Below are 17701 nucleotides of genomic sequence, written 5' to 3' on the forward strand. Positions count from 1 at the left end.
AATAAAAACAAAAACCTAGAATAAAAAAAAAATCCTTAAAATTTTTCACTGCTTCTTACCTGTATGAACAAGGTAATGAACACCTCTCTAAATTCTTGAGAGTAACTTTGGAGGGCATATGTAACACCTTTCACACACTTCTTTCTGACTGAATACTTAATTTCTCTTAGGTCACCACTAGAGAGATATTTCTAGAGTACTCATGGAAGAGTAACCAAGAATTTACTTGAGCAGGATTTACAGAAGGCTAATTTCTTGTATCAGATTTGGATCTGCAACCACCACAGTAATGAGGAGAGTACGATACTGGATGATTACTGTGTTGATCTATTTATTTTTTAGATGATTCCTAGTATTTAAATTTCTCATTCTAATCTTTAGGACTCCAAATTGCTATTGATAAATTAGAAATGTGCTTTAAAATCTTCATTACATTTTTGTGACCATAAAACTTACATATATATAGGAAACACATTCATTTCCTAAAAAAAATTCAAGGACACTGAAAAGATACACTCTCTTAAGTATGTCAGCACAGGGGCACCTAGGTGGTCCAGTCTGTTATATATCTGACTCTTGACTTCAGCTTGGGTCATGATCTCACGGTCATGGGATCGAGCCCTATGGGCTCTGCAGTGGGCATAGGACCTTGGGATTCTCTCTCCCTTTTTCTCTGCCCCTGCCCCACTTATACTCTCGCACTCTTTCTCTGGAAAAAAAAAAAAAGTCATCCTAGAATAAAAACCTTAGAGGGGGAAAAAGCCAATATTAAAAAAACTTAGTCCTAAGCTGAATTAAAAATATTTTTTTTTACTTTAACAGTAAGAGGATTACTTTTCAGATTGAAAAGATGTGTGTGGATAAGGCATAGTGCAAATCAGTACCAATTATAATAAGATGGTTTAGTTACGACCAAGAAATCTGAGCTTCATTAGCCTGTATAAAGAGGTTCACTAGTCCAAATGGCAAAGTAGGACAAAGTCCCGGGAACGCAGAGGTTTTTATTAAGCACACTGGTGCAGGCATGTGAACTAGAGGTCTTTCCATGGAAACTACACCAGTGCTCTCATAAAACCCTGCAACATCACTGATGGACTTGTAACATTAAACTTTATATACTTAAGATATGCATTCACTAAACCACAAAAAGATTTTATGTGAAAGTTATGTAAACATTGAAAATTACAGACCATTTTTCAAAGGTCAGTGATGATCCAGAAGAGATGGTTATAATTTCTCTAAGTTAAACCATTATATATTCATTTCCACTATAAATTTATGTATTATTTTTCTAATGAAGTTAGTGTTGGGCAGAGGTACTTTACTTCTGCTCTAAAGTCAATTAATCACAACTAAATAGCACAGCTAAAATAACAACATTTAAAAAAAAAATTTTTTTTTAATGCGTATTTACTTTTGAGAGAAAAACAGAGACAGAGTACAAGGGGGGCAGGGCAGAGAGAGAGAGAGAGAGAGAGAGAGAGAGAGAGAGACAGAATCTGAAGCAGGTTCCAGGCTCCAAGCTGTCGGCACAGAGCCTGACGCAGGGCTTGAACCCAGGAACCGTGAGATCATGACCTGAGCCGGAGTCGGACGCTTAACCAACTGAGCCACCCAGGTGCCGCAGTAACAACCATTTTTGATACAGCAACTCCACTGAAACACGGCCGCAGGGCCCTTATACACTCGGCACTCACCTACACAACACTGGGGGGCAAATATATGTGCAACAGCCTCTGCCCTGGGTAGCTTTCAACCTCCGCATGAAATGTCTTACGCATACGAAGCCACATATTATCAGGTAAGTTATCAAGTAACTTTTTAGGAGTCCAGAGATGGTGTGGGACATTTGAAAGCTTTTAAGGAGGAGGTAAGCCTTGGCTTGCATAGATGATCAATGTATACTGGGATTGGAGGGGGAACACCTTGGTCAGACGTGAAGGCAAGTAGTAGCATCACACATCCTAGCTTCTGGAGACTGGAGAGAAGGACATTGAACTAAGAGATGGAAAAGGAGAAGGGAGAAGGGAGGATCCAGTATGCAGAGCCTTGAGAACAAAAACTCCCGTGTGCTTTGAACTATTTGTTCGGAGGAAATTCACCTTTACCTCCTCTTCTCAACTGGCAGACCATTCTAGCAGAGCAAGATGAATCGCAGGGATGGAGAATGGGGACAGGGAGGTGACTCAGGTGTCAAGTGGGGAAGAGAGTCCAAACCAGTGCTGATACGCAATAGCGAGTGCTCTGTGGGCGCACAAGGGCACCTGGTTCCAGGGGCTTCAAGCACAAGCGCCCCGTGTGCTACCTCACTCACCCCTCAGAAGTGCCTATGAGGACAAAATCACGATGCCCAGTTTCCAGATAAGAAAAGGGAAACACAAAGGGTTTTAGCCACTTGCTAATGGATAGGGTTAAGAGATTCAACCAAATGACCTGAGCATAATGTTGACCGATGCTTGAAAGAAACCGTAAGAAATCATGAAAGCAAAGCTGTTTTGAAGAAAAGAAAAAGCCTTAACTGGATTTCGTAAGTTACCTCGAGACACCAGATAAAGCAAAGTGACTTGAATCAATACCCATCAGCATCCTAAGCGGAAAATGGCAGGACAGGAAAGCATGGAGCAGTGCTGTTTCCAGAAGGTACTGGGGGTTACACTGTGACCCGCCCCCCCCCACCACCCACCTCTGCTGATGATGCACTCACTATGGCTTAACCCCACATCTCCAAATCTTCCCCAAATCCCCAAATCTCCGATTTGCCCTTGGCTATTGACCTCAACGCAGCAAAACTCACCCTGTTGGTTCCGGACTTTGACCTACAAACCTGAATCTACTGGGCTGTGTTTCTGGTACCTTATCAACCTGGTTCTGATCTCGGTGATGCTCTTCAGATGGTATCTGCTGCTGTGTTCTCACTCACACTCCTATCTCCCTGTCATCTGCCCCACATGGAAATGTAAACCTAATTACTGACCGTCCCCTCTGTGTCACACTTTAACAGGTCAGCGTGGGCTCTGTAACCACTAATAGTCTGACTACCTCTCCCCGCCAGCAATGTCATTAGAATATTATCAAGACCCCCTGAAAATGACTCAAAATAACTTACAGAAGTATAAATGAAAGACTGAAACTGAAGACATTCTGCATCCCTCAAAACACTAGAATCTATTTGCCAGGATCTATGCGATATTTCAATCAACCTGCACCACATTTCACACTAAGCTTTTGACTGTCCTAGCTAACGCTACAATTATTGGGGGAGGAGCCCTCTGCTAATTACTCACCTATGTAGTAAGTGGTAAATCCTACAGGTAAACAGAGCATCTTCATTAATGAGAACGCCTGGCACAGACAGCCATTTAGTTCCTTTTGCTAGATTTCTGGCTAGTTGATTATTTGAGCTGGTCCACATAAAGTTATACTCTTTGAGCCTTTCAAAATTTATCCTGTTAAATTTATTACAATTCTTGATATTTTTATTCTCATGTTCAGGCTCTAAAGCCTAACTTCTATAATGGGAACAGTTACTGACAAAAATGAAATTTTAATACTGTGCTAAAACGTTTACATGACAACCTCAAAATGACCCCAAAGCATGGTACATATGTCAGTTGCAAATACACTAAAAATCACAAGCATTTAGAGAAACGAGTAAGGCCTTTTCATAACTGGCTCTAAATTATCTACTCACTAATTAGTTGAAAAGACGTCTCAGACTTTTAGTCTTCAACCCTACGAGATGATTTGACAGATGATCTGTCTCAAATCAGATTTAAATTAGCATAACTTAAGATAAAAAAAAAATTGGTTGGGGAGCCTGGGTGGCTCAGTTGGTTAAGCTCCAACTTTAGCTCAGGTCACGGATCTCAGAGTTTGTGACTTTGAGCCCTGCGCTGGGCTCTATCCTGACAGCTCGGAGCCTGGAGCCTCCTTCAGATTCTGTGTCTCCCTCTCTCTCTGCCCCTCCCCCGCTCACACGTGCGCATGCCCTTTTTCCCCTCTCAAAAATAAACATTAAAAAAATAATAAAGAGGGGCGCCTGGGTGGCGCAGTCGGTTGAGCGTCCGACTTCAGCCAGGTCATGATCTCGCGGTCCGTGAGTTCGAGCCCCGCGTCAGGCTCTGGGCTGATGGCTCGGAGCCTGGAGCCTGTTTCCGATTCTGTGTCTCCCTCTCTCTCTGCCCCTCCCCCGTTCATGCTCTGTCTCTCTCTGTCCCAAAAATAAATAAACGTTGAAAAAAAAAATTAAAAAAAAAAAATAATAAAGATAAAAAACTAGAATTCAGGAGCATTTTATTCAGCATTTAATTTCTTCCTCTTTCAGAGTACAGCAGACTGTATGTAAATCTTAGCTTCTACAATCCTAAGGTAAGCTCCAAGGTGCAGGATTTTGTTTCCTAGTATTCAGCTTCTAGAAGAAACCTGCCATGTAACGAGTGTTTAACAAATTCTCTAACAGTCCACGATGAGAATCAAAGAGAATTTAGACTTAATTTATAGGATTTTTGCCATTTCAATTTGAATTCCCAGTAATCTGACCATCTCTTAATCATCAGATAGGAACAAATAAAGATGTTAAGTGAATTATGACAACAATTTTACCATTTTATACAGCCCTAGTTAAAGTAGCCAAGGTGGGGGAATTGAGAAAAGGGATTTAAGACATAATCAATCACTTTAATGAGCTTTAATGAAAATGACTCGGAGAATGCATCCTCAATAGTTATAAATTTTATATTAATATTGTTCAAAATCAGCAAAAAATTGAAAGATTTTGATAATTAAAAGGGGGCTTTTTAAGTCTTCTTGCAAAATTTCCAAAACTGGGTAATTACATGCCAAACCTAAACTGAGATGTGCAGTTAATTTTCTTTCCCTAAATACAAAGCCTTGGTGTGCATATGTGGAAACTCTAACAACACAGTAACTCTGTGAGCCTCTGAGGGCAGAATCAACTGCCCATACCGCCCCCGGACCCCGAATATCAGAAGGTCATACTAACCTTCCTCTGACAAATGCATCCTTAGTAAGTCACCTACCTGTGTAAGTATGGCGGTGGTTCCGTCTGTGGCTTCGACTGTGAGGTTATAGTTGGATTTCTGTTCTGCATCAAGAGGTTTGGCAACAACGATTGTTCCGGTGCCCTTGTCAACATCAAAGTGACTGTCATAGTTGCCACCTAGGTTAAATTAGGACATACAGAAAAGTAACAACAGGTAGGTCATAGGATGAAATTCTGTCATTTACTTTGTGGCTTTCTACTTGTGAATGACACGGGGGAAAAAAAAAACAAAACACTTCTGATATTGATCAAGGTGATTCCAAGGAGCTTTCATTTTGAAAGACAAGAAAAGATGGGCCAACTAGAAAGACAATGCTTACTAATGCAAAGTTGAGCTCTAATTTCAAGGGAAGCTAGTAACTGAGAGGAAAGCAACTCTGAAAACAGAAAAACGTTGCTAATATTGCCAATGAATTACGTTCGATTTGCTCCTTCAGGGGTTCTGAATAGGTCTTTAATTTATATACCTCAGTAGCTATATAAAGCATCACTTACTAACCAAAATCGGCTATTTAAACGTTTAACTACACACACAAAAATTATGACACTTGAACGAACTGCCCTAATAAATTAACTATTCAAAACAAATGTTAGCTCTGGAAAAGATAATGGCAGTTAATGTCAATTAGTCCTGGCTCTTACATACTTGAAAAGAAACTTTCCCCATTGTTGCCAAACACAAAGCTTAAGGAAGCAAAAGTTTCTGTGCTACGAGCATTATCCAAATGCATTCCCAATTAGATCCTAGATAAAACTCTCTTTTCAAATCCACTGCACTTGAGATACTTTTATCGATGAAGCGAAATGGAATGAAAATAAAGACTTAACGTCATGATGATGTTCTATTACAAAACGCACCAGAAAGCAAAACGAAACACACAGAAAAGCCACACTCTTCAGCTAAACCTAAAACTAAGGATGATCTGGAGATGTATCAGAAGTCAGCATGTCTGCAGCTGGGATGGGTGACCATGCGCACACCATGGAAACAGAGGGCAATGAGAGAGTCACTGGACACGAAACAAAGCTCTAAAAGCTGACGCTTTGATCTTAGATCTCATAATCTGAGGCAAATTATGTGATCTCAGCAGATACCTTCTGCTGTACAGTTCAGGTCACAAGTCACCTGCAAGACGTGAAACGCTTCTCTAGCAAGTGTGTCGCCTGGCACGGCCAAACAGAAGCAAGCGAGCGTGGGAGGCAAGCACAGAACAAGGAGGAGCAGTCAATCAAACCAGTTCCAAGCGCAGTCAGTGTTACGCGGGGAAGTTACACACGGCACAGCCGCAGCCTGCTCGTCTGCAAGCGTGACAGGAGTTAACAGACAGCACACACACTATTTTGACCGCAGTTAGTTACAAAAATAATCCTTTTCTTTAAAACTAAAGTAACGGCTGGGGGGCCCGGGTGGCTGGGGCGGCGAAGGGTCCGGCTCTTGGGTTTTCAGCTCAGTCATGACCTCACGGCTCGGGAGCTCGAGCCCCACGTCGGGCTTTGCGCTAACGGTGTGGAGCCTGCGTGGGATTCTCTCTCTCCCTCTCTGCCCTCCCCCTGCTGTTGGCTCTCTCTCTCAGAATCAATAAATAAGCTTAAAAAAATAAATAAAGGGGCGCCTGGCTGGCTCAGTCGGTTAAGCGTCCGACTTCGGCTCAGGTCATGATCTCACGGTCCGTGAGTTTGAGCCCCACGTCGGGCTCTGTGCTGACAGCTCAGAGCCTGGAGCCTGTTTCAGATTCTGTGTCTCCCTCTATCTGACCCTCCCCTATTCATGCTTTGTCTCTCTCTGTCTCAAAAATAAATAAACGTTTAAAAAAAAAATTATAGGGGCGCCTGGGTGGCGCAGTCGGTTAAGCGTCCAACTTCAGCCAGGTCACGATCTCGCAGTCCGTGAGTTCGAGCCCCGCGTCAGGCTCTGGGCTGATGGCTCAGAGCCTGGAGCCTGTTTCCGATTCTGTGTCTCCCTCTCTCTCTGCCCCTCCCCTGTTCATGCTCTGTCTCTGTCTCAAAAATAAATAAACGTTAAAAAAATTAAAAAAAAAAATTATAAATAAATAAACAAAAATAACGGTTTCATAGGTGTTGATGACATCAACAATTTCATACAATGACCCAAACTGGGAAAACAGCTTAACAGTCTAGCATGGAAAATTAAAGAGGTAAAAAGCCTGTACCCCCCTTGCCCTGTGGCCCTGGCAGCCTACTCCCATCGGCTTCAACCCACTGAAGTAGCATTTGGGGTACGGAGGGTGGCTAAAGGACAGAAGAGGGGAAAAAGGAATATAAAGATCCAACTGGAAAGGAGTTGCAATACGTATTTTTGCTTTTAAGTATCTTTGTGATTAAGGTAATGTGAAGAAATAGCACTTAAAAACCTAAGATGTCAAAGTTCAATGCGAATTTCTTTTTTTAAGTATGTCAGAATAAGGTAACACGTTCTAGGTCTAAACTAAATGGCCGAGAAAAAGGAAAACTGACCTAGGCATGTCATTTTTATTACAGGGTTATTTCATCTAGTGAACCCTGCTTCCCACATTCCCAAAGTGTGGTAAGTCAAACTTAAAAAGGCCATAGTTGGCACTATCATTGTTAAGTCATACAAATAAAATTTGTAAGCTTATTCCCTATAAAATACCGACTGACCTGAGACAGTCAAGCAGGCAGTTATTTTAAGCATTCAAACCATATTCACTAAAAATAGCAATGTGCCATGTGATGTATCAAGAAGGAAAACCAAGAAGCTGTGCTTTCGAACCAAAAACATTCAGATTTCTAACTCTTTGATGCACTTCTGAAAACCTTATTTTTAGGTTCATGATACACAGCACCTATTTTAAACAAGGTGAGTACGTGCTGGATATTGTAACACATTTGCAATCAAAATACTGCAATTTAAGACAAATTCCCCACTTCTGGCTCTTGCTCCCAATTTTAAGTCCTGAGATGGACACAAAAATCAGAAAAACAGACAGGTTCTCAAAGACAGAAATAAATCAAAGACACGTTCTCCTCAGTGTAACCCACACACAGACAATGAGAACTCTGAGCCATGCTTACCAATGATATCAAACCAAAGAGGCGTGCCAGGAGGCTCCACAGAGATCACTCCAATCATGTGAGCAACCGGGTCACTTTCCATGACAGTAAAGGTAAAAAACGGTTCTTCAAATGAAATCGGCTCCAGGGATGGTTTGGGTTTGGAAATCCATTCAATGTGGAGTCGCGTGGTTGATGACTTTTGGGGGCGACCATTATCAACTGCCTTAATCTATAAAATGTAAGCAGAGGGGATAAAAGGAGCAAATTAGAAGTTTCATCCATAAGTGAAGCACAGATCGGTTTGGTCTTAAACTAAGTTAATGTCAAACAGTATCTATATTTGTGTATTCCCCATGTTTAAGGTTTGATTAAAAAGAGCAACCTCTCAGGGAGCCTGGGTGGCTCAGTCGGTGTTCGGCATCCGACTTCAGCTCAGGTCAGGATCTCGTGGTCTGGGAGTTCGCGCCCCACGTCGGGCTCTGCGCTGACAGCTCAGAGCCTGGAGCTTGCTTCGGGTTCTGGGTCTCCCCCTCTCTCTGCCCCTCCCCTGCTCACACGGTCTCTCTCTCTCAAAATTAAACAAACATTAAAAAAAAAAAAAAAAAAAAGAGCAACCTCTTCATGCCATAGTCAATGTAAGTAATAACTGGAGTGACAGCTGAAGAGGACAACCTAAGCCACATTTCCCAAAGTCAGGTCACAAACACTGAGGCTACTTATTGAAGAAAGAAAAAGTTACAAGAGAAGTGATGTGAGACCAGATTAACAGTCAAAGTATGTGAGAAATTCAAAGACCAGATCTTAACTCACTGAAAGGATATCATATTCTCCAGCTCCAGAGAACTTCTTGGACGAAACCACTCCGGTTTTTGGCTCAATGAAAAATTTGCCATGCTCGTTTCCATCTTCAATGCTGTAAGAGATCTCTGCATTGGGACCTTCGTCTTTGTCTGTAGCGATAACACGATAGATGGGCTCACGCTTGGAGTTTCTTTCTCGTTCTGGTCTTTCCCGCTCTGGGAGTCTGATTTTGTAGAACTTTTGTAGGAACTGGGGTTTGTTGTCATTTTCGTCAAGGATTTTCACAATTACTCTAGCAATGGTTGACTTCGGGGGGCTACCATTGTCTGTCACGGTAACCTGTGTGCGAAAGGGAACAGGTCGACAGAGGTTTTTAAAAAGAGAACTACATAAAAAGTGACTACCTTCCTCCTAATTGAGGATAACCTGTATTTTGCATAAACCTGTATTTTGCATCTCACCCAGCACTAGGACGCACACCATCTCCTCTCCTGACAACAGGAGGCAAGGCGACGTGTCCCATTCAGACAGGGACCCGGGCAGCGGGCGGGGGGCTAAGGAGGAGGCACAGCAGGAGCCCCGCCTCTCCCCTCACCACGCTGCCCGTCCCAGGGCTGCCACAGCTGTAATGCGCATGTCGCCAAAATGGCAAACTATCAGCAGCATCTTTCGGAATCACGGAAGAGCTACCGGGAGATTTTGCTTTTCAATAAGGAGTCCTCTTAGGAAGAACATCCACTCTCTACCCTTAAAAATCACATCTCCACATACCGCATTAAAAATCATCAGTTTAAAATATGTGCAAAGTCACGTGCCTCTTCATACTAGCCGTCGCCCTTTTGTTCTGTCGGACCCTGTTCCTGCACAGGAGTCCTCCACATTCAGCAGGGCGGACATAAAAACTGTCATTCCGAACCCACTTATTCCAGAAGATTTTCAGTAAAAAGAACATAAACAACAACCTGAGGTCTTGAGGACTGGTGAATGCTTCCATATGCGCAATTTCATCCCGAAATCAGATGTCCACTATTATTTTGGTGTGTACGTTCAAAGCAATAACCCTAGGAACAGCTCCCTCACCACATCCTCCAAAATTAATGACTGAAATGCATTTTTAAAAATATTAAAGTATACTGCAGGTTTTTGTGGGACTCATTTTGTTTTTAAAGCTTGGTGAGTATAAATCTGTTGTTTATAAAAATGTGACTATATCCTAATAGTACTCATCAAGAGTATTTAAGTCAAGTAGCTGTTTCTCCTTAAGTACATGATTGGGGCACCCGGCTGGCTCAGGCGGTTAAGCATCTGCCCCTGGGTTTCGGCTCAGGTCACGATCTCACGGGTTTGTGAGTTCGAGCCTCGAGTCTGCACTGTCAGTGCAGAGCCTACTTGGGATTCTCTCTCTCCCTCTCTCTGCCCCTGCCCCCCGCCCCCCAATCAAAATACACAAGCTTAAAAAGAAAACAAAAATGAGAAAAATCCAGTGCATGATTTACCTGCTCACACTCTCAAAATAAAAACAAAATTTACAATTACTATTTAATTTTAACCTCCCAAAACATTTCCTTTGGATCGGTTTTCAGATGATCTTTAGGAAAAAGAAAGAAAATTAAAGAGAACTAGAAGCAAGCACTATGTTTTGCGGTATCATCACCAACATGGTTTTAAGTTTCGGTTCAATAACCAGCAGCCAGTAACACAGCTTTTAACATGGAACTGAAAAACTCTTCAAGACAGGCCAATCAACACCGGCGTTGGCCCTCAAACACCCCACCAAGGACTACAGAAAACATACGAGGTATGTAAACAAACCATTAGTCTTATTTCCCACCAACGTCTTACTATCATCTTCAGAGTCCTAAGTCCTAACCTTACACTTGCTCCCATCCAGCCTTTGACAGGTGCCACCAACAGATGGCTCTGGAGTAGGGCGCACAGCCAGCAGGTGTCTCGTGCAGCTCTGACCAGGGCATGGGCCCAGCACGATCCCCATGCCGGGGACCTGCCACTCCGGACAGACTGCCACCGGTTCCTTTTCTTCAGGAACCATATTCTCCCTTCTGTCAATCACTGTAGTGACTGGATGAAAATTCTAAGCTCTGCTCTATCAGAAGGAAAGAGAATTCAAGGGACCTGTACCACCGACGGCTGGATGGAACACACGAAGAAATTACTAACTGTAATGGTGGCTGTGAAGCACCTTTTCTACACAGGATATTCATGTGCACACGTTACACAGCTATAAAAGCTACGTATTTTACTGACAATTAGAAAATCAGACCAAGGGGGCACCTGGGTGGCTCAGTCGGATGAGTGTCCGACTGTGGCTCAGGTCGTCTCTCAGTCTGTGAGTTCAAATCCACATCGGGCTCTGTGGTGACAGTGCAGAGCCTGCTGTGGATCCTCTGCGCCTCCCTGCTCATGCTCGCTCGCTCGCTCTCTCTCTCTCGCTCTCTCTCTCTCTCTCAGGAAGGGACAAAAGGAAGGAAGGAAGGAAACTGGACCAGGGATGAAATGAAATTAAGCAGGCAGCATTATGAACAGCAATAATATAAAAAGAGAGATAGCTAAATATTAATCAAAATAATAACAAATCACAGCTTAGAACTTTCCCCAGGACCCACACTGGCAGAAGGGAAGATTCATGCAGAGGACTCGACAAGCACTTGGGTCTTTTCCAGCTCTGGCTCCAACGATCAACACTGGCTATTAACGTGTGACACAGAGATGCCAGCAGAGGTTACATGTCTGCTCTGCGTCCCTCCCCAAGTGCCGTCTCTCCTCAGCCCCCTCCTGGCCTAGAGGCCGTGGCTCCCGGCCGTCGCATCCGGCCCGCCGTCCACAGGACACTACGTGCCCCCCTCCACAGACTCCTATCCCTGCGCCTACAGGGGGCCCACCCTCTACCAGCAAACTAGTGAAGGACAAGCTGTGTTTCTTCTTTCAGGGACTAGAAGGCATTTTGAGTGAGCTGTGAGCATGAGAAGCCTAGCAGAAGAGACCCTGTCAGTCTTCAATCTTTTAGTAAAAAGCACAAACTTTCAGGGCACCTGGGTGGCTCGGTCAGTTTAGCGTCCAGCTCTCGGTTTCAGCTCAGGTCATGGTCCCAGGGTTGTGGGATTGAGCCCCACGTCGGGGTCCACGCTGACAATGCAGAGCCTGCTTGGGATTCTCTCTCTCTTCCCCCCTCTCTCTGCCCCTCTCCTGCACTCTCTCACGCACTCTCAAAATAAATAATTTTTTTAAAAAACGAAACACAAACTTTCTACAATTCAGTTTGAAATGCAAAAACAAGGCAATTACTTAAGGATAACGATAACAAAAACTGGAAACTAGCTACAGTTGAATAAGACCTAGTATCATAAAAAATCCTGAAAACAATACTGAGGAAAAAGATGTAGAAGGCCTATAGAAATACATCTCATGTAAATGAAAAGGAAATTTCAATAATATGGCTTCATTTGATTGCTCTGTGTGTGTTGTGCATGTGTAAAGCACAATAATTTGAGCGGTCCTGTATTCTGGGGATACAAAGGGATTTAAGAGGACATGAACCACACTCACAAAGGTTTGGTTTCCCCTTTATTTTCCTTTCTAATAATGACCAGGAGGCAATATAATGAAATAGTAACAATTATGAAGACTAGTTAATGTGACCACGAATGTTCTTTCCCACGGTATTTATAATTATAGTATTTTTAAAATAACTAAAATAAAGAAATGCTTACTTCTAATATATGTTCATCCTGCTGCTCTCGGTCCAGTTTCCTTGACGTTGTTGTGATAAGACCTATGAAGTGGTAACAGTTCATTAATCGTTACAAATAAAGTCAAAATATTTACAACATATCGTCACTGAAACCTCACTGAGCACAAAAGTCTGAGCAAATCTCTGATCCTGAAGGGAAAAAAAGTGATTAATCCAGGTTCAATCATTTTATTTACAACCAACACACTTCACACGGTCTCATTTTAATGGCTCGTAAACACAATAAATGACAGAAGGATGAAAAAGTGGCAAAACTCCAGTTACCTTCTTGATGTGGCCAGTGGTCTGAATATACATTTTTGTCAGAAGACATTTTTTAAAAAGTTGAGATGAAGTTACTCAGGATTTCAAACTCCTCTAACTTCTGCAGAGACAATTAAGTATGAAGTGACAGAAAAAATCTTCTGTAACTGTATTAGAAGGACCAGTGGAATGGCTACCACCATGACTTATTATCTCCCAATCACTGACCCTCGTAAGTGGAGACTCGTTATAAAAGTTATGTGACTTTCCAGGAAATACTACTCAGATGTCCAATGGAAGAAAAAAATTTCCAATGGAAGAAAAAAATAAATGATCCTCAAAGAAACCCCATATTCTTTATCTCCTTGATTTTTCTATCAAACTAGAAAATCTATAGTTTCAATCTGTCTCTAGAACTTTAATAACAGTCGATGTGAGTGTCCACATAGGTTGGATTCTGGAAGACCGTGAAAACTGATTAAATCCTTTCTGTACTTCACAAAATACACACAAAATTCCCCCAACCACGAACACAGCCTCCGAAGCCTGCGCTGACAATGGTCAGGGGTGTATACAGTGGATCTGACGTCAGATCAGCAGCTCAGGTAAAACCTTCTGAGGCAAGACGACTGGCAGGAACCACCTTTCTCCGGCCCAGCTTTTTGTGGTTTTTTCCACAGGAAAATACTTCAAATAATGTCTATTTAAGAACAGACTTTATCACTGTAATTGATTTTCCCCTATCATCCTAAGTAATTTCACACAACTACCAATTAAAGGCTATTCAAAACGATTCTCTAAATTTGTAAATGAAAGGTTCGTGTTTTTATTTAATTTGATGAGGATTTTTTTCTTCCCTAAAATAGTTTAGGGAGGATGTCAATCAACATGATCTCCCCCACAATTCAGTGAAGCAACGCACTCTTGCTGATAAGAACAACAAAAGACTATATTGTAAACTAGAATCTGGGGGGTTTCCCAAACCACACTTATAGATTGAAACAGGTTCAAGGAAAATGCACGGCAATGCTTAATGGAGTAAAAATGTTGCTTATTGTGGCAGAGGTTTGATTTTCATTAGTCAAAAACCTTTTAAAGTTAATCCCTCTTGTTTTCCTATCAAATGTTTACCACTTTCTGATGGTGGTTTTAAGTAGTTCAAGAATGACAGGAAATCACTGTGATTCGTCCCATCGAACTGTCCTAAGGTGCCCATCGAAAAGCTGTCATCAATGGCAACATCACAAGGGCAACAGCTTGGCACGTTCTCAGCGAAACAGGATCCTGCTTGTGTAGAGCATAATCACTTGTTGCAAGAATGCCTGTTAGCAAATAAGTTTCTACAGCCAATAACCAAATGCCCATTAGCAATACAATCCCCCACTTCATGGCTTGCTCTCGGCACACTTAACAAAGGGTGTGTGCCCACATCCACGCGACAAATTCAACAGAGACAAAGAGCAAACCCAGGTTTATTATTTGCACTCTCCATATGCTTCAAATTAATTCTCCTCTGTTAACTCAAACGGAACATTAACTCCGTCTGAATGCAATGAATTCTAATGTTCTGTTCCCTTCTTACACACTCTTTCAGCCTAGTTACTGCTATCCGCTCCCCCACCTCTCGGCTCAGACGTCACTTCTGAGGCCTGACCCGACAGGTGTGCCTGGGGTCCCGCGGCCGGGCTCCACACTCACATCTGCCGTAGCGCAGCACGGCCCCACAGGACTACGGTCACTCACTCCAACCTCCTCTTGCTGCCTGCAAAGCCTAGGAGGACAGACTGCCTTTCTCGCCCATCTTGGTGCTACTGCTACACCTCTATTACCCTAAAAGAAAATACTTAAACGGGCGAACCAAAAAGGGGCAGCATTAAAACTACGTATTTGAGCGAGACAGACACATAAACTACCCTAAACTTGGAAATAACGATACGCATTTACGGCTCACATATGCGCCAACAGAAAGTGACGCAGCATCTATTTACAGGCAGGACGTGCCAGGCGGTCCAGGGGACGGTGGCGTCCAGCAGGCACGTAGAGGCCCAGATCCCTCGTGCGGGGGGCGGGTTACACCCCAAGTACACCTGGGTTACAGGTGTACCCAAGTACGTCTGGGTTCCACCCCAAGTACTAAAGGCTGTGAGGAATAAAGGGAACGGTGGGCCAGTTTTACGAAAGTAGGGTCCAGCCACGTTTAGGAAGCCAGGAAGAAGCCGAGGGAGCAGCAGGCTGAAGAGAAGCACCACGTGTCGCAGGAATCGGGGACAGAGAGTTTTAGGGAGGAAGTCCCTCCCCCGAGTACGTCAGAGCGGCTCCGCCGAGGAGCTAAAAGGAGAGCCGGAGAGGCAGGAAGGAGACCAGGACGGGTGTTTCTTTTATGAAGAGGAGACTTCAGCAGGCAGCACGGAGCCATGCAGAGAGTGAGCTCTGAACGCGAGGGAAGATGAAGCCCGAGACCAGAGCTGACCAGTACAGGAGCCACAAGCATCGTGAGGCAACAAATTCAAATCGCACCTAAAATAGCTCGTGAACACGGAACACACTTCAGACTGACAAGACAGCCTTTTTTTTCTGGATTCACAACACTCCTACCAGAAGAAATCCCGTCAGAAGCGCCACGGTGCTTTCTGTTGCCCAACGCCAAAGGGCGAGGCTGTGCCTGTGCCTCTGGGGGCGTTGGGGGGGCATGAGGTGCCCTGCCCCTTAGAGAAGAGAGAAATTAACGCTTCTTGTGGAATTTGCACCCCAAATGAACCCCGGGGAGAGGACACATTTCCCAACCAGGAAGGAAAATCCCAGGAAAACCGGATGTCCTTGGAGCCACCCCAGGGAGCCACATTCCAGCCATGCTCACTTCGCACTCACTTCCGTTGCAATTCTGCACATCTCGATGCTGCTAATCCCGCCGCCTGGCCTACCTGACAAGCACCTATTTCGAAAGGCGAATCCGAAGTGTACCTTTTCTATATGCCCAGTCCGTGTTATTAACCCTGTAGGCGTGGCATATCCTAACAAGGATATCCATTTCTTTCATTTTAAACATCTGTGTTCATCCGTTATGTTTATTACTGAATCCCAGGAGGATCTATACTAGTAGAAACAGCACGATTCTTCAGAACTAGAGAGAAACCTTCAACATGATCGAACTCGCCTGAGTCAAAGAGAAGTTAAACGGTCCCAAGACCACCAGTAAGTCATCATAGCCAGGACTACAAGTGTAGTTTTCCTGAGGCCCCGTTGAGAGCGTTTGGGGATTCTTCTCTTCCCCATCGCATCACACTGCATCATTTACTATACTTTAGGATTTCAAGTCTCCATCAACTCTCAACCACGACTTACATAAAACTTACGGGAACACACACACAGTCAGCAATAGTTAATCATTATTCATTTAGTAGGTCAAAAAAAGGGAGAAAAGGCAAGAGTGGGCAGAAGCAGAACAACGTATATGCAAGTGCTGCCTTTTCTAACTCTTGCGTTCCATCTTTTTTGTGGAGCACTATTGAACTAAAAATAGAAATGCAAAGACAAAGTTTCTTTATTTGGCCTACAAAAACATCTCACTGTGCCGACCAATACTATTATAAATGTAAGTGAACTGAGACAGCAAACACCCTATATTCTCACCAAGTCGCAGTGGCCACTTTACTCCATAAACATATGTGAAACTAAGAAGCCAAACTTTCCTGTTTGACGATCAGTATTAAAAAAAACCATTCAGGTTTCCAAGGCCACTTTAGCATTTACGGAAGAGAATCCATTTAAAGATACAAGAAAATTAGATTAACTAAAATGTTTCGATACAGAATTTTACTCTGACATTTGTTACGATACCAAAAACCATCTGTAAACTTCTCAAAGTTGAAGAGGTCAAATGGACATCACGAAGTAGGGTAGCACATAAAGATGAACGTCAAAGAATCAGCAGGTGAGGATAAGGTGAAATGGTCCGCAAAGGTGGAGCTATACGTAGGTATTCATTCAACCATCCTGGGGGTGCGCTAAGAACGTAGAGATGACCAAGAGGCTCGTTTTCAAGAAACAAGGGTGAAAGCAAAGACCGCATTCAACAAACTATACAACAGTTAGACTAGAGTGGAGGGTACACAGAGGACGCAGGGAGAAAGCAAGGGCTCTTGCTGAGGGTTCTGTATTCCAAGAAAGCTTTAACTTGGCTGGACGATGAGACACACGTAGTCTAGCCATCTCTATTGTTCCAGGAGACAACCAGCCCACCACTCAATGTGCAAGCGAGGCCAGCCAGGACCAACCAGCCTCGGAGAGAACCAGCCGAGTGACCAACGCTGCATGAAACATCAGCCAGGCCTGGACAAGACCAGAAGCGCCCAGCAGAATCCTATAAGAAATTATGGTGGTGGCTGTCTCAAGCCACTAAATTCTGGGACGGTTTGCTCCACAGCAAGGGCAAAATAATGCATCAGATGACCTCACCTCTAATCGTTATCTGACTTACTACATGCCAAGGTGGTGAGCTTGCAATAAATTTTCTCATTTAGTCCAGATGTATGTAAGTGGCGGTATCTATATCATGACACGTTACCCTTGTTACAGGCTCGGAGAGATTAAATTGCTTTCTCAAGGTCATTCAGCAAGATGGTGATTTGGAAGTTCGATACACCCAGATCATCAGAGTCTGAAGTCCACAATAAGAACGAGAGAACCCAGGGAGGCACTGAAAGATTAGGATCTATAGAAAATGGTTTGAAACGTCAGTGCTGTGGATGTAACTAGATGGCAGCCAGAGATGAAGGAGGGGGAAGAAACAA

General features: G+C 43.4%; 1 protein-coding gene across 12 annotated transcripts in view; it reads right to left on the minus strand.

Moving 5' to 3' along the window:
* The window catches only part of FAT1 (FAT atypical cadherin 1), a 135750-nt gene that overhangs the window by 39249 nt on the left and 78800 nt on the right, over window positions 1-17701 (minus strand). For all 12 annotated transcript variants that reach the window (XR_006706393.1, XM_045454153.1, XM_045454136.1 and 9 more), the window contains 4 exons: window positions 12628-12689; window positions 8909-9238; window positions 8117-8327; window positions 5040-5179 (listed from right to left, as the gene is read on the minus strand). Coding sequence is in view for 11 of the 12 variants with exons in the window: in XM_045454153.1 (XP_045310109.1) it covers window positions 5040-5179; window positions 8117-8327; window positions 8909-9238; window positions 12628-12689 (743 nt within the window). In the remaining variant the exon portion in view is untranslated. The remainder of the gene's footprint in view (window positions 1-5039; window positions 5180-8116; window positions 8328-8908; window positions 9239-12627; window positions 12690-17701) is intronic.

The sequence above is a fragment of the Leopardus geoffroyi genome, chromosome B1 (genome assembly GCF_018350155.1).
Source record: "Leopardus geoffroyi isolate Oge1 chromosome B1, O.geoffroyi_Oge1_pat1.0, whole genome shotgun sequence".
NCBI lineage: Eukaryota > Metazoa > Chordata > Mammalia > Carnivora > Felidae > Leopardus > Leopardus geoffroyi.